Source organism: Vitis vinifera, chromosome 1 (genome assembly GCF_030704535.1).
Source record: "Vitis vinifera cultivar Pinot Noir 40024 chromosome 1, ASM3070453v1".
NCBI lineage: Eukaryota > Viridiplantae > Streptophyta > Magnoliopsida > Vitales > Vitaceae > Vitis > Vitis vinifera.
The window spans coordinates 24136673-24164059 of NC_081805.1; the positions used below are offsets into that span (position 1 = coordinate 24136673).

General features: G+C 34.9%; 3 protein-coding genes across 5 annotated transcripts in view; 1 reads left to right on the top strand and 2 right to left on the bottom strand.

Annotated features, from left to right (window-relative positions):
- The first annotated feature begins 1771 nt into the window (after positions 1-1771).
- Positions 1772-3073, top strand: LOC100266558 (stemmadenine O-acetyltransferase). Its single transcript, XM_002271576.4, has one exon. It carries the CDS (start codon positions 1772-1774, stop codon positions 3071-3073), a length of 1302 nt encoding a protein of 433 aa, XP_002271612.1.
- A 1473-nt stretch (positions 3074-4546) lies between these two features.
- Positions 4547-19054, bottom strand: LOC100245943 (serine/threonine protein phosphatase 2A 57 kDa regulatory subunit B' theta isoform). Its single transcript, XM_002266896.4, has 2 exons — positions 16993-19054; positions 4547-5124 (listed from the first exon to the last, which is right to left on the bottom strand). The coding sequence occupies exons 1-2, from the start codon at positions 18208-18210 to the stop codon at positions 4795-4797; spliced, it is 1548 nt and encodes a 515-aa protein (XP_002266932.1). The 5' UTR covers positions 18211-19054; the 3' UTR covers positions 4547-4794.
- A 2232-nt stretch (positions 19055-21286) lies between these two features.
- Positions 21287-27387, bottom strand: part of LOC100251085 (probable thimet oligopeptidase) — a 34392-nt gene continuing 28291 nt past the window's right edge. For all 3 annotated transcript variants that reach the window (XM_059741411.1, XM_059741399.1, XM_059741429.1), the window contains 7 exons: positions 23957-24054; positions 23832-23877; positions 23260-23356; positions 22557-22630; positions 22384-22488; positions 21954-22034; positions 21287-21726 (listed from right to left, as the gene is read on the bottom strand). In XM_059741411.1, the coding sequence (XP_059597394.1) occupies positions 21616-21726; positions 21954-22034; positions 22384-22488; positions 22557-22630; positions 23260-23356; positions 23832-23877; positions 23957-24054 (612 nt within the window). In that variant the 3' untranslated portion in view covers positions 21287-21615. The remainder of the gene's footprint in view (positions 21727-21953; positions 22035-22383; positions 22489-22556; positions 22631-23259; positions 23357-23831; positions 23878-23956; positions 24055-27387) is intronic.

Consider the following 27387-nt stretch of genomic DNA (forward strand, 5'->3'; position numbering starts at 1 on the left):
GGCCCATGACCAAATATCTGAAGGTGAGAACCAGCTTCTCCAATTTGATTGTACTCATCCCCTAGAGTCATATATTTCTACTCAGATTCCCCATCTAGAAAGTAGAAACATTAATTAATTAATTAATTAATAGTCTATAAGGGTCATCCTCATCTAGAAGAGCATATCTGTAAGTCCTTCATAGTGGAGTTTACTTTGAGTCAATTGGTGATGATCAAATATTAGAATCATATACCAATAGTCACTTTTAGTTATGTGATGACCAAGTCCCCCACCCCCAACTTTCTCCCAGTGGGCCACATTGAATGGCCTATAAAATACAGCACCATGCCACTTCATAATAATATAATTAACTAACTTTAATATGTAACAACGCTAGCATTTTAAGAATCTATTGACAGGGTCACCCATGCATAGATCACCTAGCTAGTGAACAAGTTCTTTTTCATTGATGAAATATGAAACAAGATATCATATTCAATCATGAATTGAGCTCATCATTTTGCCTTTCATGTCCCAACATATATGTTCGTGTAAATTAATTTATTTTTAGAACCTCAAGTCAATCAAATCTAAGGATGACATGAGCGGTGTTAAATTAGGAATGGCAATAAGACAGGTTTAAGATGAATTGTTATACTCCAGCTCGTTCTTATAAAGTAATTTTCATAAGAAAATTAAATGGGATGAGGTGTGGGTATGGAAATTTTTCATATTTATCTCATTTAATTTTTAAAAAATGGGAAAATAAAAAAATTTCAATTAAATTATTTTTTAAAATTTATATATATAGAGTAATGTCCAAACCTATCTTGAATTGAAAAAAAAAAAATCTTAAACTTGTTCCTAATTCATTATTTTAATTTCAAACTTGCTTCATTAGTAACAAGAATCTCCATCATTCAATTGGCTCATAACATTAATCTTTGTAAAATAAAGAGAAAAGCTTCCACAATAGTGTACCCCCTTATATACTCATCTATCTTCTCATGAATTGGATTCGAATCAATAAGTTATTTGCCTTCTAGTAGATCGTGAGTGGGTCTATGAATATTACCCAAATATATATATATATATATATATATATATATATATATATATATATATATATATATTCTTCTAGTTCAAAGTTATCAATACATAGAATTAGAGCAATTGAATTTTTAATTTCAAGAATATAAACTTTTAGGAAGTGTTTAATAAAATTTAATACTTATTACTTAATAACTTAATTTGATTTTAAGTTAAATTATACTATTAACTTAAAACTTATTATTTCATTCTTGTTTTAAATATTAAGGTTGTTTAATAAAATTAACTTAAAATATATTTATCCTTATAAATTATAATTAGGATAAAAAAATTGAGCGACGATGAAGGTCGTGGAGTAGTAAAGGAAATCATGGGAGTAACTAAAACAAATAAAGGTAAAAAAGTAAAATGAAAATATGGATTTAAGAATAAATTAATTATTTTTATTTATTATTTAAAATGTTTTTTACTGTAGACAAGTCAAACCAGTCATCTTACTTCGGAGATCCTTCCTCCTGTCCTTCGAGAAAGCTAACGGAAATTGCCAAACAACTACTTTGTTGTATTGTTTGTAACTTAAATCCTGAAGTATCATTTGGCCCAAGCCTTGTTCTTAATTCCTGATTTCTAGCTATAAATAACTATACCTCTTTACACACCAGAGAATCAGAGAACATAGACGTGTTGTATAGAGTTTTAATCTTTTTTTGAGCTGCCTCCTTGAAGGTTGAAGACGACAATGGAAATGAAGATTGATATCCTTTCAACACAGCCCATCAAGCCATCTTCTCCAACTCCAAATCATCTCAGAAGCTTCAAAATCTCGCTATTGGATCAACTTGCTCCTCCCTTTTATGTCCCTGTTATCCTACTCTTCTCTGCTGATGATTTCGACTGTGAAGCTGTTGATCACGTCACCATATGTGATCTGCTGAAGAGGTCTCTCTCCCAAACCTTAAGCCGCTTCTATCCTTTAGCTGGGAAGCTCAAAGGAAATGACAGTGTGGATTGCAGTGATGATGGCGCTGTGTTCATGGAGGCTCGAGCAAACGTTGAGCTCTCAGAAATTCTGAGAGACCCGGAGATAGATTTGTTGCAGAAGCTTCTCCCATGTGAACCGTACAGTGTGGGATCAGAATCATCAGATAGAGCAATCACAGCCATTCAAGCAACAATTTTCGAGTGTGGCGGAATAGGAATTGGAGTATGCATGTCACACAAGGTGGCCGATGGGGCAACGCTGGCCACTTTCCTCACCGCTTGGTCTGCAACAGCAATGGGTACAGATGATGGCATCACTCCCTTTTTGGACTCAGCGTCCCTCTTCCCACCAAGAGATATCAATACGGTACTGTCCAGTGGTGTGATCAGCCACGGTAAAACTCTAACAAGGAGATTCTTATTTGATGCAGCAAGCTTAGCCCGCCTGCAGTCCAAAGCATCCAATTCTACCCGTGTAGAAGCTGTTACATCTCTGATATGGAAGTCAGCCATGGATGTGGCCAGAGAAAAATCAGGGAAGGACACCATATCATCCATTGTCACACATGTAGTGAATCTACGGGGGAAGACAGAGCCACCACTGTCGGATCGCTCTTTAGGAAACCTATGGCAGCAAGCAGTTGCAACAGTAACGGAGCAGGAAGGCAAGGTAGAGCTGGATGACTTGGTGGGAAGGCTGAGAAGAGCAATAAAAAAGGTAGATAAGGAGTATGTGAAGGAGATTCAAGGCGAAGAAGGGCTATCAAAGGCTTGTGGAGCCATGAAAGAAGTCCAGAAAATGATCATGTCCAAGGGAGAGATGGAGCTGTACAGGTTTAGCAGTTGGAGCAGATTTCCATTTTATGAAACTGATTTTGGGTTTGGGAGGCCTATCTGGGTGTGCACTATTACTGCGCCTATCAAGAATGTGATCATTTTGATGGACACAAAATCTGGGGGTGGAATAGAGGCTTGGGTGACAATGGTTGAAGAAGACATGACCAAATTCCAACGCCACTATGAGCTTCTGGAGTTCGTTTCATCAACACAAAGTGCTTAAACTGTTCACAATTAATTATGCCTCTCTGAAAATCGATCCGTGTTCATTTGTGTTTGTGTAATTAGGGGAGGTTTCTGTCACTGATGCTTCATATTCAACTGTTCCAAGTCTTTGGTGGGTGTCATAGTCTTGACTAAGGTCATTATGGAGAGAAGAGTCTCCTCTGTGTGATTTCACATTACCTAAGCATGTTTAAACATATCCTCCAACATGTATATTTGAGAATATTTTCAAAAATTATTCTCAAAATATAGTTGCTGTTTACAACAAAAGTTTGTTTGGGTATTTCAATAGTCTCAACTTGTTTTTTATGTTTTTGTTTAAAATAAATTTTATATGTGATTCTTTATTTATAATTATTTTTCATATTTATCTCTTTATTCTTTAAATTAAAAATCTTTGAAAACTACTCAAATATGACCTTAATTGTATATTTATCTCTTTATTTATAATTATTTTATTTTTTAATAATTTATTTCTATTAAATATTAAAAAGTAAAAAAAAAAAAAAAACAATATAGTATTTTTGGTATTTAAAAAAAAGTTAAATATTTTGATTTTTTTATCCAATTAAAAAAATTTTAAAAATGAGTAATAAGTTAACAAAAAATTAAAAAACAAATTATCTAAAATTTAAAAGTAAATTATATACAATAAAAAGTAAAAAAAACAAACAACACATAAATTTTATATTATGACGTACCATAAGTTAATAACTACCCTACTAACTGAATTACAATCATCACAAGTACATGGAAGGATAACAATTTATTCTTTGCTAATTAATGACAAACTCCAAAGTTATAAAATACATATTTTTAATCAATAATAACGCATAGCATATACAATTAAGGAAAATAATTTATGTTTTTTTATGTTTTTAAGAACAAAAAACCGTTCTACCTGAGAAGCAGAAAATGGGTTATACCTGAGAAGGAGAATGCCATCACCCATGAAGGCATGTCTAGTCCCATTTATATAGAAAATTAAACAAAAATAATTTAATTTATTTTTGCATTGTACACTTCCTGAATATATTTAAAATAAAAATATAAGATTATTGTCCATAAAAATCAAATATAAAAATTCATGTAAATAATGTTATTTTAATGTGATTAAAATTTTTTAGAAAATAAAATAAACCGACATCCTCCATCGTCCATAGATTTTATAGAATGGTTGTGTCCTAAGTTCTTGATTAGGGACGTGTTAGGGTGGGATCCTAACACGAGTTTGGAATGGGGACAAGAATGTATTTAGATAATTATAAACGGGGTTGGGGTTGAGAAGAGGGTGACCCATTCGTGTGAACATTAGGAGTTTGAAGCCAAGACCAGAAACCAGGAAATGAGATAAGAGAATCAGATCAAATGACCATCAACACAAGCAAAAATCACAAATAGCTTTGTGCATAGCTAAGCTCTTTTATTCTAACATAATGATATCCTGTATAGATATATAGAAAGAGAATGATTGACTTCAAAAAATTTCCATCAGGCTTTTTCTTATTGGTAGAAACTCTCCTACATCATATGATATCGGTTTTCTGTTAATATAGTAGGTGAGGAATTAAATAACCATGAACACTCCACCTCATGAACCATGTCATCAGTTTTATGAAATCCCATCTCAAATGTCAAAAAGAAAAAAGGAAAAATAATGGAGGCACAACAAATATCTGAAGCTCACTCCCAAACCTGAAGATGTGGAGGGAAATGCTTTCAGGGGACAAGCACAGCTTCATTACTTGCAACTCTCTTTGCAGCCATTTCTTCTAGAAGTTTCCATGCGGCTTCCCGTTTGGCTTTAATTTCATCTTCCTTTGATTCGTCTTCCTGGAACTTGAGCAAGCATTCCTTGTACAGCTCAGGATCAAGATCAAAGAAAATCTTGCGGACATTTAAAGTCAAGCCATGGACAGCCTGATTCCAATGGTTTCTAGCATTTTTCTCCAAGGCAGGGAAGATGATGGGCAATATAATACCGCGATTTTGTTTGATTAAGTTCTCAATGTGACCATTATTCCATAGGAACAAAGCTCTCTCTGCCACCTGAAAAAACAAGCATCAGTTTCAAGGAGTGTGATTCAGAAATTAAAGACAACATTGCATGGTGGCTATTTTCAGAACAAGTAGCTTCAAGGAAATACCCACTTGACTCACGTCTTGTTTTGGTCCAATTTGTTTCCATGGAAGAAATTTCTGGCAGAAGAGTTAGCATCAATTTTGGTACCTCATCAATAAACTGATCAAGAGTTCCATGTGCTAGGTGAGAAGCTCAGACTTGTAACCATTTTCTTGTGTTTTTTGAGTAGTGCCACGAAAACTAACAGTTTTAAGCTGCCATTTCTGAGGTGATTTGTAGCATTTTCATTAGTTCATCTTTTTGTTCAGAAAATTCTGTGAAATTAGTTGGAAGTTGATTCCACTATCCCTTTGTCCAGTGCATAGAGCACACTTGCATCACCGTCGCACTTGTCATTTCTAGCCAGTTTAATCATATTTCCCACCAGAGATGATTTCCATAGAAAACAAATAGAACCTTAAGGAACTTGGATTCCAGATAGGAAGCCTTGAAGGAATGAGGGCTGGGATGTTGGGTGGGAAGGCCATAGGTTTATGCAAACACGTCACCTTGTTCAAGAATAGTTCAAACAGGAACAAAGAAATCATTAGTTTGTTAGGGAAGTGAAACTTTCTATTCCTAAGGACACTGGAGCCTTTGGGTGTCCTGGAAGGAGAGAGCATTTTCTAGATGACCATTGAGCCCTTACAGTGAATAGCAAAGCTGAACTAGAAGAGATCTCACTTAGGGAGGAGATGTACAGGAGGCAAAAGTCTAGAGTGAACCGGACCAAGGACACCGCAATCCCAAGCCCTTCCACAGGGTAATGGCAGAAGAACTTGGTTAAGGTTATTTATGTTAAGATGAGACTGTGTTAGGTGTCCAAGACCACATTGAGGAAGAGTTTTACTCTTTTTAAATAAATTTATAAAAGCTAACCTGGAAGAGATCTTACCCAGGGAGGAGATGTGCTGGAGGCAAAAGCTTACAGAGAATGCACCAGGGAAGTAGGGCACCACACCTCCAAGTTCTTTCATAAGGTGGAAGATGGCAAGAGAAAAAAGAAATCGATAGTCTATTCAGACAACAGATAGATCTAACAAGGATAGTAATAAGGATTGCATTGTAGAAGAGTTTTCAAGTTCTTTTCAGAAAGTAGTAGTTGGCGGTTGGAGAATTTAGATTAGCTCCCTATTCCTGAGGAAATGAAATGGTAGTTTTGAACACAAACACACAAAACTAATTAAATATTTTTTTTTTTTATAAGTAAAAGATATGCATTAAGAAAGGCTGAACGCCGCACAGCATACAGGAAGTATACAAGACAGCATGGGCCTCAGAAAACAAAACAGAGAAACACCTCCCTTTAAGTGGAGGCTATCCACTCTAAAAAGCCTATAAGGGAGAACGCCTCCTCACCTACATACAATTTGGCCCAACTCCACAAGTTACAAACAAAAGAATTCTTTAACTTTTGAACATTCAAAACCCCCCCCCCCTAAAAGCTAATCTATTCCTCTCCTTCCATACCGTCCAAAAAATACACAACGGAATGGCATCCCATATCTTTTTCCTTTTCTTTCCCACAAACGAGCCCCTCCAACTAGCTAAGACCTCCTTTACAGTTCCTGGAAAAACCCATTTTACATCAACTAAACCAAAGACAATATCCCATAAGGCTCTAACCACTGTACAATATATAAGTACAGTTATATTTTTACTGTCTTTGTCCCTAAGAAACTCACCACATTCATTACTATCAAAGACTTTAGACCCATTAGCCTAGTAGCCAGCCTCAACAATTACCAAGGTCCTCTCCAAAGCATTCCTGGAAAGTGCTTCATGAGACCATTCACCCATATCAAGGAGTTTTCATGAAGTGTAGGCAGATTCTCGGTTGTGTGCATTGGTGGATGAGAAAGTCCATTCAGGAGAAGAGGGACATTTAGAATTGATTGTAAAAGCAAATAACCATGTTGATTGGGGATTTTGGATTTAAGTCTAGATGGAGGTTACACATCAAGTGTGTTTTGTCTTTTTCTTTTTTACTTTTACTTTCTTTTTTTATAGGCAAAACAAGAAAAAATATTATAAGCACCTGAGATAGGGTGCACTGAAGAACACACAGTATAAACAAATAGCACCAACTGGCAACCAAAAAGAGAGAGAAAACAAAAAAAATCTCTCCTTAATTGAAATTCAACCAATCCACAAAGCCTATCATGGTCATAAAATGATCATCTATATACATTCTAGCCCAATCCTAAAAGATGCATGTAAAGGAAGATTTAATTGCTTGATCCAATTATTTTGCATCTTCAAATCTCCTATTTTTTTCCTTTTATAGCGTCCAAAACAAGCATAAAGGAGCGACCCTCCCAGCTTTCTTCCACTTCTTTCCCACAAAGGAACCATACAAACTGAGAAAAAGTTCCATCACAAATGTGCACATCACCCAAACCACTCCAAACAGAGAAAAAAACCCAACTGCCACAAGATTCTTGCTTTGGAACAATGAAGAAGCATGTGATCAACCGACTATCCTTCCCCTTTAAACATGAAACATCTCTTCAGAATACTTCACCCCCACCTTCTAAGCTAAATTAAGTATTAAAATCCTTCCTCATATAGCTTCCCAAGCAAAGAAACCCACCTTTGTCAGCACCCATGGGTTCTAAACTATGCTTGCGGGAAAGGCTCACTTCTTCCCCAAGCCAAGGAAGTAGAAAGATTTGACAGAGAACTTGTCACTCTTGATTTCCTTCCACCCTAATCTATCCTCCCCATTCCTTCTTATTAAGCTCAATTGCAGTCTCCCAAAATAGGTTCCCACTCCTTCCAATTCCTAATCATGGATATGAAAGGGGGGACTCCACTGGCCCGCTCCCAAACCTGCTCCCACATCTTTGCTATCCAAGAGTCTTTAGCAACAATTATAGAAAATAAGACCATGAAGGACTCTTCCAAAGTACATTCTCCACACCATCTATCTTTCTAGAATTTTGCCCTTTTGCCATTACCTAAATAAAGCGAGATCTGCTTTGAAAGACCTCCCAGCCGATACTAATAGTCTTTCACAACCCCACCCATAGCCATCCCTTGCCACCCTCAACCAGCATCCTCCTTTCATCTACCACAAGCTTTCCTGCTATGACCTGATTCTAAAGGAACTCCTTCTCAATAGCAAACCTTTACTCCATTTGCTAGGGAGACCTTGATTAAGAGTGCGGAAATTTCTTATGCCAAGACCTCAATTCATCTTATCCAATGGGACAATAGACCACTTAACTAAATGGGGTTTTTTCTCAAATGTCACCCCCTTCCCTCCTCTCTCCCTGTAGTCTACTCTAGTCTTAAGCTCACTCTTTTGGGAATGGGGACTAAAGACATGACATAAATTGGTAAGCTTGACAACATGCACTTAATCAAGGTGAGTCTCCCTCCCTTTGAGATGTATTGCCTCTTACACAAGGCAAGCTTTCTCTGAAATCTCTCGTCCACATATTCCTCACCCCCATTGATTTGTGAGGAGCTCTCAAAGGAAGACACAAGTATGTAGTATTTAGATCCCTTATCTTGTGGCCCACCACTGAAACTAGTCCCTCCACATTTGCAACTTTCCCTAACAGAATTAGTTTACTTTTCTTCATATTTATTCCTAAGTCGGATATTGCCTCAAACCACATGAAAGCCCAACTTAGATTCTCTGAATGCTCTTGATTAGTCCCAACAAACAACAAATGGCAAACTTCCATTCTCTCACCACCTCTTCCTCCTACTTTGAAACCTGAGATGGAGCAAACCCCCCTCCTCTCTTCTAGCCCTCCTCAAAATCCAATAGAGTGCCTCCATTACCAAAATGAGAAAGTAGGAGGAAAGAGCATCTCCTTGCCACAATCCCCTCGACCTCTAAAAAAACTGCTTGGGGGGCTATATTGACTAGAATTAAGAATTTCACAGTAGATATGCACCATTTAATCTATCTCATTGACTAATGACCAATGTCCATTTTATCTAATACCAATAACAAGAAGTCTTAATTTTCATGACCATACATCCAATTTACATGATTATATCAAGTGTTGTCTATACTCAATTAGCTTCATTGAACTTGTGAATGGAAAGCTAAGGTTTTGTGGAGGCAGCTCAAGGTCATAGAGGGGTGAGGAGGGGACAGACTTCTGCTTTCATAGTTACTAATACAAAGGATTTTTGGTGTAGAATGTTGGTGAGATCTTTTTTTTTTTTTTTATCAGAAACAGACAAATGCGTTAATAGAAAAACAAAAGAAGGATGGAAGGTCCTCCTCATGAAAAACAAACCTGATCAAAAGTAACTAAGTAAACCTCCAAAAAACAAAGAAGACTATACAAAAAGAACAAAAAGGCCTATACAAGTAAACCAACAGCAGCCCCTATAACACAACCCGAACGTGTACAAATCGAGAGCCAACTAAGCTGAATTACACTCAAAGGTGGGGTTTAAAAATGTCTATACAATAAGCTCAAAAAGAAACAAAAAAATGAAGTGAATCCCACAATGAATCCAATGTCCTCCAAGTGTTCTCGAATATCCTAGCATTCCTCTCTTTCCACACAATCCACAACAAAGAAAGACAAGCTATTCTCCAAATAGTCCTTCCTCTAAATGAATTCCCAAAACACTTAAAGGAAATCACCATCATATCACAAATAGTGTCTGGCGAAACTCACTCCATCCCAGCCTATGAAAAAATCCTTTGCCACAATCCTAAAACAATCGGACAATGCAAGAAAAGATGATCAATTGTCTCACTACTACTCCTGCATAGGATACACCAATCAAGGGTAAAGGCTTTGAAAGGTCTTCTCAACTATAGCAAGTCGTTAGTATTTACCTTCTTAAGTGCCACTAACCATGCAAAGGTCTTGACCTTAGATGGAACTTTTGAATTCCATAGAAAATTAGCTGGGTAGAAGGGGACTGAATCTGGAGAACATCATAAAACTGAAAAAAACAACTTAACTGAAAAAACTCCTGATGAGGACAATACCCAAGATCTTGTATCTGAAATATAAGGAGACAAATGGAAATTGAACAATAAGGACATTAATCTTTCAAGATCCTCAAGGCTTTTGATGAGATTTGAAGATGGGAGTTTCATCAAGGCTTTTGAAATGGGTGGATAACGAAAAAGACGTCCCCTTAATTTCAGCATGATATGATATTTTTCTCAAGGACGAATGTTGATGAAGTATCTGAAATCAAACTTAATCTCTTAAAGTTTGATTTTGTGACAAGCCTTAAAGTCAATATTGACAAGAGCACCCTCCATGCTTTTACCCCTTTTCTTACCCTCCATGGTACTGGTGTGAATCAAACTAACCTCCTGCAAGTTGTATTTCAAGCTTTATTTAATGTCTCAAAATTGTTTGTTTCTCAATGGAAAATGACTCAAAAATTTGCATTTGGGAAAACCTTTGGTGAGCAAATCAGCCTCTTTGTGTTGTCCACCCAAAATTTCATAGCATTTTTAAGGATTAAGGATATTCCTATTTCTCATGTCTCAAATCATTATCAGTCCTCTTCTTGGAACTTTGATTTTCATCGAAATCTATCAAATCAAGATGTTCTATGCATAAAGGTGAGGAGGAATCTAGTGAGGACATCATCCTCCTCCACTGCTCTAAGGCAAGATTATTATGGAAACAGGTCTTCTTGTTGTTTGGAGTTGTATGGGTGTTGCAAGCCTTAGTTAAAGAAACATTATTAAGTTCAAAAGGTCGTTTTGTCAGAAAGAAGAGGAAGAAAGCATGGGAAAGTTGCTCCTTTATGCTTGTTTTGGACTATTTGGAAAAAGATAAATAGGACATTTGAAAATGTTGAGTTATCAAATCAAAAGCTTAAATCCTCTTTTATGTGTAACTATTTAGAGTGAACCAAAGGAAACTTAGAGGTTGGGTTCATGTCCATGTTTGATTTTGGCAATTGGTTAGATGGTAAGTAAGGGGAAGGAGTATTTTTGGTTTTCTCTTTTCTTGTTCTTTGCTTTGTAGTGCACTTGTATACATCATGTATACTTTGTGTGGCCTGTTTTTGCCACTTATTAAATTGCCTATCAAGAAAATCTATCAAATCAAGAAATTCATTATTTTTGTTTTTACTCTCTTTGCAAGCCTTCCTTTTCTGATGTGAGGGTTTAGATTTTGTTTCCTTTATGTCCATTTTCCATTAAATTTTTTTATTGTGCCTTTCCAATCAGTGATTCTCCAGTTGAATTTCCTGAAATTAGATCCATTGGGTGCCTAGGGTTCCTACAAAATAAAAGCCTTTGCATGGTTAATGGCCTATAAAATGATTAGTAGCAATGATCTTTTAACAGATAAGCAGACCCTTAGGAGTTCCCAATCCTAAGCTTTGTGTTCCCTACTTAGAGATTGATGAGGTAGTGGATCATCTCATTCTACAGTGTCCTATCATGGATCTTAAGTAATAATAGACTATTTTGAAGGAGAATTTATCTTGAGATTCCCCTACAGATGTTCTAGATAGGATGCTCAGGATTCTAGCCTATAATTTTTCCTTTCCTCGTCTTCAAGAATTGCTCAGCCCTCCTGTTTCCTTAATTTTTTTTCTATTTTCCATTTTTTTCCTATCAAAGCACAGGTTGAAATGGAGTACTATGTACATTAAGAGACTGATAAGAAAACAAGCTTGTGAACACCAACACAACGCATCTAGCATTAAGGCAATAATTCCCAGGGACAAAAACAATAGATTTTAATATTTTCAGTAAAGATACATCTATCAAAAAAAATATATATTTTCAGTAAAGATACGATGGAAGTTTTCATAAGCAATCATTTAACTGCTGAAGATAGGGAATGCAATTTGAAGTGCGTTTAATCTACAAAATACCATACAGATCTAAACCTGTATCAAAGGCAAACTTTTAAATTTCAAGAATCTGTTTCAAATTTTAGGGGCATTGTAAAATTATTTACATTTCAAATTTTTTGTGGCACTAAATAAAATTCATATATACAAATTTTCAACAAAAATTCAAGATTTTAAGTCTTTAAGTTCAAGCAATAAAGAAACCCAACATCACCAAATGCTAAAACAAGAGTTCTGGGGGCCCAGTTACAAGCCTCTTAAAATCTGAATATAGAGCATAACCACCAAAAATAAGCAAGGATCGTGTTTTGAACTTCAAAATACCCAAGTTCAGATGAAATGTAAGAATAAAAATGATGTTGTGAACCCCTTATAACATCACTCAGGCACAGTAAATTGTAGTAGCATCAGTTACAATCAAAGGATTGTTTTAGATGGACCTTAATATCCAAACCTCGTGTTCTTTTATGATTCATTAAATCTCACAACCTCATAATAGGAAGGGTTGTAGAAGAAATAAGCTGTCATGAACAGCTCAGAATATGGCTGACTCATCAAGAAGCTTCTGAGGTTAATTCATCAGTTAAAGGAGCTGAGCTTGAGCCTAACTGCTTAACAAGCCAAGCTTCAGCAAGATAGGTAGACTTGAAAAGGCTCATGAAACAAATGGGCAGGCTTTACGCAGTTGTTGTTAACATAATTCCTAAAGAAATTAAACTAAATGAAACAGTTTAAAACAATGTTGGCAACAAATATTGAGGCAATGGGATGACATAAGCAAGCAGAGTACACTGTTAACTTTTTATCACACATCGACAAAAACATGGGCCTGAATTGTCCCGAAAAAATTAATGATGTATTAGGCTAATGATCCAACACCTTTAGCTAATGAGCAAGTTCAAGACAACTTGCACGAACAAACATTGAAGAGGGCTAGTTGGGATAAGATATGGTCAAGCTTGAGCCAAGCTAAATCAAAGTTCAGAAGACCAGAATTTGAACAATCTAATACTCTGCTCAGTAGGAGCTGATTTGCACCATAATTTTGGTAACCCAACAATCTAAATGAACTTTAAGAAAAGCTTAGAGTTATGATAATTCCAACAAAGTTCATAAAGATAAAGCATAAGCATTTTTGTACCTCTTAGGTGAGGCATAAGCTTTTTGAGACCCTAATTACATAATTCATAAATATTTAAAATAATTTTTATAGCATATTTTCATGCAAAATATTTTTTTCAAACCCTTTGAATCATACTGAAAAATAATAATAATAATAATAATAATTGAATTCAATAGATTTTTTGCTATTTGAAAAACCTTAAATAATTAGATTGCATAAAATTTTCCTCTATGTAATTAAATAAGTAAATAAATAACAATTTAAATAGAATCAAACAAAATATAATAAATAAACAATTAAAAAAGGTGAGTTTGGCGTAGAAGAGCATTAGTAGAGTTTAAAATTTAAATGAACAAAAAAAAAGTGGAGACCAGAAATGTGGCCTGTTTCAATAGGTAGAGAAGAGGCGTGGAGAGTTGAGAAAAGTGGACTATTGAAAACTGAAATAGATAAATGAAAAAAAAAAAAAAAAAAAAAAAAACTAAAACTTAGTGTGGATGGCAAAAAAGGGAGAAGAGAATTCAGACAATGGAGTGGTCTCTCAAATTAAGAAATAAAATAGAATAAAATGAAGCGGCGTGAGAAAGAAAGGGAGAAGAGGAGTTGTTGGTGAGAGTGTGGGATGTCGATGGTTTTTTTTTTCTTTTTGTTTATCCTTTTCTTTCTTTTTTTTTTCCTTATACATACATACATATATATGTATCAATAAAAAGAGGTATGTACTAAGGCATACAAGTTTTATACAAAGGATAACAAAAGGCACATCTAGGAAGAGGGGAAAATACAAAAACTTGCTCCCTTCCTCATCCAGATCCCACCCGATCCACCAAATTGATTAAAGGCATTGATCCTCTTGCTATGTACATCCTAATGCATGTTGACAAACTTTTAACAAAAGAGCTCTTCAATACCTAGTAAATGGATAGGGTACCACTTACTAAAACAAGAAATATTGTTGTAAAAATACACCATTTGATCCATTTAATCCATTTCTTACCAAAACCCATCTCATCAAGAATAGCTAGCAAGTAGCCCCAGTTGACATGATCATAAGCCTTCTCAATATCAAGCTTACAAATAACTCTACTAGAATTGCTCCTCAGCATAAAATCTATAGCCTCATCAACAATTAGAGTCACATCAATGATTTGTCTTCCCTCTATAAAGGCATTCTGGAACTTGGAAACTACCCTTCCTATCACCTTCTTCAACCTATTGGCTAGAACCTTAGCTAAAACTTATGTAACCTACCCACTAGACTAATTGGTCTCAAATCTTTTAAATCCTTGACATCACCTTTCTTAGGAAATAGCACAAAAAAAAGTGGCATTCAGATTTTTTACAAACCTTTCCTAAACATAGAACTCCATGAAGAAGCCTAAAACTTCCTCTTTCACAAAATCCTAACAAAATTGTCAAAAGGCCAAAGAGAACTCATCAGAGCCAAGACCTTTATCCCCATCCAATTTTGACAAATCGTAGAACACCTTCTCAAAGAAAGGCACCTTTAACCCATCAGTCTCCTAACTATCTAAGGCTTTGAACGACATCCATTGATGCCAAGTTTCCAATCCGTTGAATCAAACAAAAAAATTGTGATAGGCTTTAGCTACCCCTTCCTTTATCTTATTCTCCCCATTCAGCCAAACCCCATAAACTTTGATCTTGCCCATAAATTTTATTCTCCTATGCACATGAGCCATCTTATGGAAAAATTTAGTATTTTTGTCTCCCTCCTTCAACCAAATCTCCCTCAATTTTTGTCTCCAAGAAACTTCTTCCAAAGATGTTCATTTACAATACTCTTCTCTTGCTGCAAATGAGAAGTTGTAGATGTCAAGAGAGAGAGCACCACATAGAAAGACTTAATTAGGTTTTCTCTACTCAAACCAAATCCTCTTATAATTTGAGGTTTTTTCTTCTTTATGGTCAAATGCATCTTTAAGACATGTGCCTACCCACCAGAGCATGAAAGGCGTCCAATAGCATACCTCACATACACCCTAATTCTGAAAGTAAACGCCTTTAGGGTGTCTAGCTCTTTTGGTTGTGCCTCAACACATTTTGGGAAGGACTCATAATAAAGCATGCCCCAGCCCACATCTTAATAACACCTCTGAAAATGCCGATTTCCAATTTGAAGAAAAATCAAGAAAGAGTTTGCTAGGTAACTAGAAGTATTTCTGGGAAATAGGCCTTAAAGCAGAAACCAAAACTGTTGTCCAAATATATCGAAGAGCTATGTGGATTTCTAGGGAACCAACCATGCTCCCACAAGACAAAACCACGCATGCCCTAAGCTTCTGGCTGTTAGCTTTCAGTAAGGATTTTTTTAATATCACACACTTCTATAAGATCGCCAACAAAAAATATGATCTCAATACAGTTTTAAACCAGGTATTAGGCTTTAAAAATGGACTGATTGATATTCCTAAGCTACTTCTCCATTTCTAAATGAACAATAGTGTGTAATAAAGCACCAGCATTATTGAAGATGAAGCACCTCAGAACATTATATCAAGTTCATCATGTTATCCCATAAAATCTCAACTCAAGGCTGGGTCCAATTATTGTTACTTTGTTGACACATCTTGGTTTTAACAATTCAAGTACCAATTTCATTCAATTATCTTCCTTATAAAACAAACCAAAATTTCCAATAACCATAGGAACTATCTCTAACCATTGTTACCATTCTATTGCTTCCAATATAATTAAGTATTCTGACCTATCAACATGAAAACAGGTTCCAAATTAAGCCTTTCTCATGGACGATAATTCCATTGATTCAAGCATGACAAGGAGCTCTTTATGTGTACCCTAACCCATTCCAAAAAATTGTATATAAATGATTGTCTAATTGCTTGATCCTCATTTTGGTGTTTTCAAAAGCTCTCCTATTTTTCTATTTCCATATGGTCAAAATAAACATAAAGGAGTTGTTCTCCACACTTTTTTCCTCTTTTTCCCAATAAATGATCCATGCTAGCTTAGAAGAACATCTCTAATTGAGGAGAACGTCACCCACTGAACACCAAACAGAGCGTAAATTAACTACCAAAGCATGACTGCACTGGAATAATGAAGGAGGATAAGGTCTGTTTCTTCCTCTCCTTTCCACAAACAACACCTACTCGGCACTCCAACCCCTCCTTTTGAGTTGATCCAAGGTCAAAATTCTTTCCCACAAAACTTCCCCAGCAAAAAAGTCAACCTTCACTGGAACCCAAGTGTTCCATACAATGCTAGATGGAAATGCCTCTATTCTACAATTTGTTAAAGAGAAATAAAGAGATCTAACTGTGAATTTGTCACTCTTTGATACCTGCCAAATCATAATATCTTCTACATCCCTTCCAATCGTCTACAATTGCAATCTCCTTACTCCCAGTTGTTGTTTTGTCTTGTGAATAAGGTATTCCAACAACCTCCCTCCACATTCTGGTCCCACAAATCAGCTACTCAGGCATCTTTAACAGAGGTAGAAAACAACTCAGAAAAACCTCTACCTCTCATTTCTTCCATGTTTTCTCTATGATAACAAGCTAACCTAAACTGTATATCAGTCCACGAACCATGTGAACATGGAAATTATGAGTAATACACATGGTGCACAACACAAACATGAGGGAAAAAACACTTAGGATATAGAATTGCCTTGAAAAAACAGAAACATGGGGGATAAATCTTGGATATAGATTTTGAAACATTTGAGATAGGCATGGTAAGATAACTCCCATTTTTTAAAACTATTCATATTCAACATTTGAAACATATGCCAGAACAGAAATGCATTTGCACAGAAATTAGTGGATAGATTGAGACAGAACAGCAAGAAACATTTAAAACATGATACCTGGAAGTGTGAGCTGTTCAAGCAACGAGCAATTTGGTGAAACAAGGGCACCATACAGCGCTGGAATTCTGCTGGCTGGGTTGCTTCTAAAATTTCTTCTAACTCGCTTAGGAACATGACTTCCTTTGAACTGTTTGTGATTGGCCAATATTTTAATAAACCCCTTATAACTGTATCAGCAAGCTTGCAGTCTTTCTCCACAAACTGACTAATACAATAAGACAGCTGTTGATGATACATTGGTAAGCACTTTGGTTTGTGCAAGGGAATCAGTGCCCGGACAAGGAACAGTTTGTGTTCTTCTTTCAGTGGCAGAGCAAACCCATTTATTATGCTGCCCAAAATTTCTAAAAGTTCAGCTATGCCATTATGCTTTTCAGTCTCAAAAATAAAACGATAGAATATGTTGTTGATAGCCTTCCTGATGAATGGGCGGTGTACCATAAATTTGCCATAGACACGATGAAGAATTGTTTTTAGGTATTCCCTTTCTCTGGGGTCTTCAGAGTCAAATAGATCCAACAACTTAAGAACAAATGAGTGATCAATGTACCTCTTAGCCAACTTGGCATCACTCTCAGGTGATGCCACAAACCTTAGGAGAAACTCATACACAATTTGCAAGTGAGGCCAAGCAGGATCAATCGACGGCTCCTCCTCTTCCAAATCAAAGCCTTCTGAAGCTTTGGTCTCACATGACTGAGTAGTGAATGCCCTAAATAAATTTGCAGACACCATTTTTACACATTCTAGCATGACCGTTTCTGTGAATTTCCCAGATGCAGAAGTAACATAATCCACAAGCTCTAATAATGTCTGACGCTTGATCTCCTTTTCTTTGATGTTCTTTGTTGGGTCCGTGAAGTCAAACACGACACAACACAAGTTCAGCTTTCCAATGAACAAATTCTGTTTCTCGGAACTGGGGACATCCCTGAAGGCCGGCAATGCTTCGTAAGTGTTAGGAGTCATATAATTCCCATTGACCTTCGAATTACCACCTTGGGGAATTTTGCTCCCAAGATTATTCCCGGTAATTGGAGTAGAATTAGAGGCTGCAAGAGATGTAACATTCAGATTTGCAAACTGGTTGCTCTCCACATCACTGCCTCTTGATCTATTAGAATTATTCGAGAATGCAGTCGTCCCACCAAGCTCACGATTTTCAACTGCCTTAGACAACTTCCGAGGAAGCTTACTAAATATCTGTTTGATCATGCTTCCAACAATACCCCTTCAAAAAACCAATAAAACCAACGAGAAAAAAATATTTGCGAAGCCCCTCTAAAGCTAATCACAATCCACCCAACAAACCTAAACCTCAACTTCTCGGGTATATTAGGAATAAAAAACACCCAGAATCATGTAGCCAATTCAACAAACTCCATAGATGTCAACACACCAAGAAGCCAATCCTAACCCTTTCCAGTATTTTCATTCTTACCAAACAGAGGGGGCCAAATCCCCACTTCCCACCCGGAAAGCACAAGCAAACCCACTTCAGTAATTACGCATCAATGACCAAAACCAAGCACAGATGCCTCAACCAAGCACAGATGCCTCAACCAACCAAAACGAAAACCCTCAATTGCCAAAATTCTAAGCATTGCTTCACTTTTCACCAAAATCCAAGTGAAAAGATTCGAACTTTTGACGTAAATTAAAAACCCCAGATGTGTAAAGCCACTCAAAACAATGAATCAGCAACAAATTTCCAGATTAAACTAAGAAAATCCCCTTTTTCAGTTCTTTAACATGAAAAAGGGGGAAAAGTATAGAGAGTTCCGATAAAGAGAAAAAGGGAAACCCAAATGAGATATAAGAAACACAGAGAGCTGTTAATAGTACTTACAGAAAAATTAATAATGATAACAATTCAACTATGCTCTTCTTTTCTTGCTGTTGTTTGTGGACTGAGAAAATTCTTTCTTTATTGTTTTCTCGGGAGTCAGTTATGGTGGTGCTCCAAATATGAGTCAGCCTCTGTTTTTCTACTCGTTGCTGGGCGTTCTCGGAAGTCAAGTCAAAGCAAATCAAAACCCAGGGTTGAAACTTGAAACGCATCAAAACGATGTCGTTTTCCAATGATGTAATTTATATTCAAAGTAGAGTTGTAAAATCGGTACGTGAAATATGGAAATTAGATTAGATACAAAAGAATGTAAAAACTTGGATAAGAAAATATGAAAAATAAATAAATGTATTGTAAATTACAATTTTGTCCTTTTTTGGTATTAAAAGGGGCATCAAAAGATCACAAGAATTTTTTATTTGTAATAAATATTTAGTTTTGCTATTAAATTGAATAAAATAAATATTATTTGAACATACTTTTATTTTCTTGTTTTTTAAAAATATAAATATAAATAATTTTATCATAATATAAAATGTCACCCGTCTTAAGATAAGATTGATATACATCAGATTTATGTCGACCAAAATGATAAGGAGGAAGATCATTATGAAAGAGAGAGAGCTTTGAAATTGTCGTTAATTCTTTAATGAGAGAGAGAGAGAGATTTTTCTTCCCTATTTTTCTTCCCTCATGGTGCTCCCCTTGACTACACTATTAGCCCCTTAAACTAAGAGATCACCAGCCCACATATTTGACTTCCTACGTATAACAACCTCACATAATAATAAATAAAAGTAGTTTTTAATATATTTTTTTTATGAATTTTCCATGCTCACATGTGATACACTTGTGTTGTTAAGAATAATACTCACGGTTAAAATTTTTTTACCCATATTAATTTGGGTTATTTTCTTTATAAAATATCTTTCATCAATTTTTAATATTCATCTCATAGCAAAGTTTTTTTGAAAAACGTTTAATTGAGGTTATATTTAAAATTAAAAAAAATGGATATTATTTTCGAAAAAAGTGAGATTATTCCATGGTTTATGAGAAAATGTTCCTATAACAAAAATTGTGATAGGAGAACAAAATATAAAAAATATGTTTGACAATAAAAAAAACAGTTTTTTATTTTTTATTTTTAAAAACATAAAATATAATGTTTTCAAATAATATTTTTTAGTTGTTTTTTACTATTTTTGCTTATTTTTTAAGGATTTTTTTAAAAAATAATTATATTAATATGTAGAATGATTAAAAATAAAATATTAAATATAAAAATTATTTTTGAAAAATAATTACCAACCCGCCCTTATTGATCCCTCCTCTTCCTTGATTTCTCGTTTGTTAATCTCGTGGCTTAGTCTTCAAGGTGGTTTTATTTGTGGGTTTTTGTGTATACGAGCAATTCGCATTTGGGAGGGAGAGAAGATGGTGAAAAGGGCCACGTGAAGCACATATTTGATTGTGGGATTATGGATGGCTGTCCTGCACTCCTTCCTCTGTTCCTCCTTTTTCACTTATCTCTTCAGTTTCTTATTCCTTTGGGTTAGTTGAGAATATGCATCCTTCTCATCTTTTCTTCTTTTCACCTTTACACTTTGTGCCTAATAATGGGATAACTTTGTAACTTCTATTTATTTATTTATTTATTTTTAAACTTTATTTAAATGTTAGGAAGTTGGAGAATAGTTTTCATAAATTTGGTTTCATCATAAAAAAAATCAAATATAATTAAAATTCCTCAAAAATTTATATATTTTTAAATTATTTAATCTTTATATAATAAAGAGAAATAAGTAAGATAAGTTTAAAGAAATATATAAAAATAATTTATTAAATTTAAACTTACCTTTTATTTTTATTCACTTTTTATTTTTATCTATTTTTTCTCTATATATTTTCTTTCCTTTATATTTTCCCTCAAATTTTTCAAAAACCAAGCTCAGCCTAAATAAATAATAACTCTAAAAAAATTAAAATACCAATTTTTAAAAAAATATATCATAAAATTTGAATGGTACACACTTAAAAACTACCTATCCATACATACCTTTTGGATTTATTTCTATATTTTTTTTAGAAAGCCGTGAATTAGAAAACATATAATTTTTTTTATTAACAATTTTCATAGTATTGAATTTTATTTGTGTTTTTATTTAATTAAAGTGTTATAAGTAATTTATTATTATATACTATTTCAAACTCATTTAACTACTAGAAGATTAAATAATTTGGAATTACATAAACTTTAATTATATATTATTCTTCTTTTTTCTTTTTTCTTAGTGCTTTCCTTGAAACCAAACATTGAATTAGTGTCCACCGGTTATGCCCATGAATGCCCCTCAAAGCAATTGAGTAGCAATGGCATTCTGCAATAAGAGAAAATTGGTGTGAATTCGAATCCAAGGAAATAGGTGGAAGACACAATCATGACCATCCAACACTCAACAATTGGATAATCCACCACCATCAAGAAGAAACACATCCGTTTCACAGGCCAATACGCAGAACCAAGCTCACCTATAATCATCTCAAACATTATAACAGCTGATTGCACCTAAACTTTACAGAGGTGATGCCATTTTCATTTCTACCTTACCACTTAAAGCATTGTTCAGCAAGCAATACCCTAATCATCTCCATTTCGGTTAACTACTCATTGCGGCTTAATGACTTTAGAAGAGTATGAATGATTCAACACCTTCATCAGCAGCCACAAATGCGGTTCTGGAAGTGGAGAGCTTGAAACCCCTTCTGCATCACAAACTAGCTTGGACTTTGCTCTCTACAAAAGCTTGAATTGAAGGTTCTCTCCCAAGGAAATCTGATAGAATGTCAATGGGGTCTTTCGATCCCCCCAAGGCCAATACCTGCCAATAAATGGAAAAGGCAATAGCATAGAAACAACGTAAGACAGACTCTTTACAAGCGATAAGATAGCTGACCCAATGAAGGGTGCAAGTCTACAAAAGAACAGTATGAACAATAATAACAGACCCAATTTCTACTCTATTACTACGTAGGAAATATCAATCTAAAAAATTATGTACCCAAATATAATGTAACCCAATAGTAAGTTCATTTAAGTCATGATTACCTTTTTCCTGAACTGCATGCCAATATACTGGCTCAGAAGACCGCCAGGGAACTTTGAGGCAAACATATCAGCTGCAAAAACCTATAAACAACACACCATGCATTAAGTTACAATTATTAGAGCCTTACGGTATCATAAATGACGAGGACAAAATTTCTGTGTACATTTTTTCTTCTTGCATCAGCCTTACAACAGCCATACAGTATCATGGTTCTTATTGTCTAGGACAAAGGAAATCTATATTTCAGAGAAAAGACTAGGCTATCACAAATTACAGTGTGAAGGCTTTCCGATTACTGACAATTCCAATAAGTGAAAATAAATCAGGGTAATTGCAGAGTGTACTTGTACTATACAAGGATAGCATGCATGTACCATAGGAGGACGGCATGCAAGTGGCAATATAGATTAAAAAAGGTGTTACTCAAACCTCACTCCAAATGCGACTGTAGCAAGTAGCCTCAAAACCAACAGCACTACGTGGAAAACATGATGCTGGATTGGTTCCTTCCAACATTGGCAATCCTAACATGACCTGAAGAAGTAAAGATGTAAACATAGTAGCCACAAATCTGCCTATATGAAGTTGTGAAAGTTATTTACCTTTGGATGCAGATCCCTGAATAGCTTGACCATGTCAACATCTTCAGTTGAATGTATAATCTGATCGAAAAGACCTGACAAGACATGCACCTTTTCAGCTACATTGACAATAGGAGGAAACTATCTGCACTACCTTGTCATTTGTAATAATAATACACTTTCTACATCGATCAATGTGCATTTGCCCCACAGTTGGGAACATTGGTATCCAGAACAACCATTGCAAAGTCAAATGTGTGAGACCAAACACAAGTATACTTATGGTTGTGACCAAGACATTTCATAACTATTTTTGGTGAAGCATATTGGAAGCCATAGCAAGCCAGAACATCAATTTTATGGTTGCTGACATATATATGTATATAGGTATTTTGCCAACTACTCCTTCCATTGTTGTTAATGTAATGCCCGAGCAGTTAATTGTAGCATTATTCCCATAATAGCAAATCAATTCATATTTTATCATTGTTTACACTGCAAAGAAATTTATCATGTATTTTCCCAACAATAGGTGTTAAACAACTGGAACTAACCATGAGAAAAAAAGAAAAAAGGAAATGCTTCAGAAAAATTAAGTTCAAACACCTCAACATGACACTTGAAATCTATTAGACATTCCTATAAATGATGTTCACAAACAATTCCTCTAAAGGGGGAAAAATAAAAGTGCTGGTTTCCAGGACAAAGAACTGGTACAACTTACAATAAAGAATTTCTTGCTTCAATTTAAGTGCTGAAAAGGAAGATCTCCATCTTTTAAGTGATTCGCACATTCTATCCTCAATGGGCTTCGTGATATCCTACAAATCATAGATTTTTAAGAATAAAAAAATATATGGAAGAGAACCATTTAAAGATGAATTTGTGTTTGATATAATTTGAGAACTCCTAGATATGGAGGGTGGAGTCACTAGTCATCACTTAGAATTAAATTTTCATTTATTCAGCTCCCTTGCACATGCATGTGAGTGCATGCGTGCAAGCACACACATATGAGCTCACAGGAAATAAGTAGTATCATGATACTCAGAAGAAAATGAAATGGAGAGAAAGGGAGAGGGAGAGACAAAAGGGATATAGAAAGAGGAGGGGGGTGGGGGTGCTATGAGAGAGAGGGAGGGAGGCTCACAGGAAATAGGTATTATCACGATACTCAGTAGAGAGTAAAATGTTTTTGCAACAAAACCAAACTAGAAAACAAATATGCCTAACTAGTAGTTCAAGCACTCACTGGAAAGAAAAAAAAAATAGTAAGCCCTGGAAAAAATGTGTCACCTGATGGAAACCAGATATCAATTTCAGTGAGAAGCTTTCATAACACCTGAGCAGGGTCTCCAGAGAGTCAGGGTGAGCTTGGATTTTAGCTAATTTAAATAAGTAACAAATCTTCAGATACTAACCAGTTTTCAAACACCCGAGCAGGGATCTCCACAAAGTCAGGATCAACACGTAGCCCAGAAAATCTAGCAAATGATGCACGATTGCAGATATGTTGGACCTAAAAGATCATAATTGACAAAAGATCATGTTATTTTTCAACATTAAACTGTAGTAAATATTACAATATTTATATTCTGCTGCCAACACAACCTCTATAAATTGTCAAGGTAATAATTTTAAATTAACATATAATAATCAAAGAAAAGCAGACTAAGGATTCTACTCATAAATTTGATGAGATCACATAAAATAACCAAGTTATATGGTTATGCCTGAAGATTTCATGTTAAAAGAATAGCTTTAACTTTACTGTAGGATATACAAAGTTTTAAAGAGAATAAGTGAAGGCTTGAAGCAAGATGAAAGAATAGGAGATCTGGCTTCTAACTCTGCAGCATAATCCTGAGAATAATTGAATAGACTTTATTACCTTGTCTTACCAATAATATAAGTAATGTTAGTAAGAATTAACTATTAAATCAATCTTGAACAGAAAAAATAAGAATTTAACAGAGAAAAAAAAAGGGAGAAACTTGATAAGGATCAGACAAACAAATGTTGCTCGTAAATTTTATCATGTATCATTTTTGTATGTCTTTGTATTGAGTATTGTATGAGTCCTAATTAAACCAAGCTTTGTTTCCTTAGTTTAGTTTCAATAGTATTAATTTAATAGACGCACCTATTAGGTGATAGTTTTATTAGGATTGACTTTTACAGTTTTTTATTGAAGAATAATAAAAAGCAGCAGGGCCATATATATATATTCTGATAAGCACACAGAAAATAGTAATAATAAAAAAATAAAGACAATACCAAAGGATAGGGCTAAGGTGCACCAAAGTACACAGGTGGTATACAGAGGGTTCCACACAAAAAGAAGACACAAAACCTGCCCACATCTACTTGGCTCCTAAGCAATCAACAAAATTGACCATTGACATGGTATTCCCTTGTATATGATGCCTAACACATTCCAGAAAGCAGCATGGCCATATTATACAATTGCAACTATTTGTTTTTCCTTTCCATATTTTTCTTTTCTTTTTTCATTTCTTATTTTTTGGTTGAGGTTATTTTCTGTATTGCCCCAATACTAGTGCTGGAAATTTATTTTTTTGGTTGGTCACATGTGGTATCAAAGATTAAAGATACAAATAACCAACAAAAATATGATCCAACCTCAGTTTCCGAAGTCTGATAAAAAAATTAATAATTTTGAATTTTAGAGGATGTAGATGCAAATATTATTTTAGTGTCAAGATGTTTGAAGAGTTATAGATCAAGGATATGAGGTACAATTGATCAAGCAATTCACAAATGCACAAAGAGAAAATTTGACAAATTCTAGAAAGAAGGATTTTAAGACTCATCCTCGCATCTACCAATTGATAGACCCACCTATTTTTGAGAAGACTGAAAAAACAAGTATTGCAAAAGGTGCATGAGACATCATGATCAAGAATTGCAAAGGAGTACAAAATTCAGCTACAAACTTTGAAAGGGTAATTTGAGCTTCTTCAAAGGAGAAATCAGAGAGAGTTTTTTAATTATTTTTTGTGAACATTAGCTCTTATTATTCATATGAAAGCTAATGGTAAGAATGTTTCGGATCTCCAAGTTATGGACAAAATTCTTCAAATCTTGATTATAAGGTGACAAGTGACAACTATTGAAGAATCAAAAGATCTTGATGTGGGATCAATTAAGGGATTCATTATAAGCCCACTAACAATGTTTAGTTGAAAGGTCTAAGATTGAGGTGGAAGAAGCATTGTAAAGTTTACTAAATCGTTAAAATGAAAAAAGAAGTCTCATGATAATACTAAATCAGTTAAGACAGATCAAAGTTTGCAGCATCAAGGATGGGGAAATATTAGATCAAGCCCAAGAATAGGAAGAGCTAATGATTCAACTCAAATGAATTATAAATCTCATATCTAATCTTATAATTCCAAAAGTATGGCTATTACAAGTCTAAATATAGAGCTAGACAATCAACTTGGAGGAATTTTCAAGCTAATGTCGCAGAAGACAAAGGCAAATATGCAGATATCTTATTATTAATGTGTACTATAATAGAGAAAATAGAAGTAAGTCATTTTGGTTTGGAGACAAGCAATAGTAATCATATGCGAGCCTTTTAGCTCAAAGGTGAAGTTTAGGAATGATATATCATTATTTTTTATAGGTAGGAATGATATAACAATATTAGTCAAGGGAAAGGATGCATTTCCATCAAACAAAGGGATGGCCCGAAAATTATATCCCTAATGTGATCAGAAAGCATTAATTGCAAAGGTAGAAAATCATTTATCTCCATTAAAAATTAATTTTGAAATTTACCTTGATTTTTTTCTATGATTGATAATAAAAAATGGTTATGGCACCTTCCTTTTGAACACATGAATTTTGGGAATCAAATTACTTGTTATTAAAAAGATGGTTTCTAAATTACCCTTTATTAATGTTCCCATAGTGAAAAATATTCTTAGGAAAGAAACATAGAAAATGTTGGTAGATTCCAAATGATTTCGTATTTATTTCTTTCCTTTCTTTCTTTGGTAGAATCTGATTTATGGGAGAGATTATAGGATGACAGGTGGTAGGTGAATATGATCCTTGATTTATGGGAGATATTCTAGGGAAATCTAATCCCTAATTGTGTATAAATAGGATGTACATATTGCATTCTAACACAATTCAAGTAGAACAGAATTTATTTCATGGTATCATAGCAAGGGCTCTCTTTTGCACCCTAAGTTTATCCTATTCTCAGCCTTAATCCCTGAGAATTTCACTACACTTGTACGACCTTCATTGCCAATAGCAAAACTTGTTAATGTTCGTCTCCTTCCTTTGAATTTTTTTAGCATGTATAGCCTCATAAAATTTTTCCCTCTCTAAGATTTACTAAAAAAAAAATCAATTTGTTCCAATATGTCCACCTTCTTGGTCCTCATCCCTAAGAAAGGAGGTGCTAAAGACCTGGGGGATTTCCAGCCAATCAGTCTATTAGGGGGATTGTACAAGCTTTTGGCTAAAGTGCTTGCGAATAGGCTGAAGAAGGTTTTAGAAAAAGGTGGTTTCTGGGGATCAAAATGCCTTTGTGAGGGGCAAACAGATTTTGGATGCTTCGCTTATTGCCAATGAGGTGATTGACTTCTGGCACAAAAGAAAAGAGAAAGGGCTGATTTGCAAATTGGACATCGAAAAAGCCTATGACAGCATCAACTGGAATTTTCTCATGAAGGTTTTGCTTAAAATGGGCTTTGGGTCTCGGTGGATGGAGTGGATTTGGTGGTGCATCTCAACTGCCAAATTTTCAGTCCTGGTCAATGAGGTGCCTGCAGGCTTCTTCCCGAATTCCAAGGGGCTGCGGCAAGGAGAT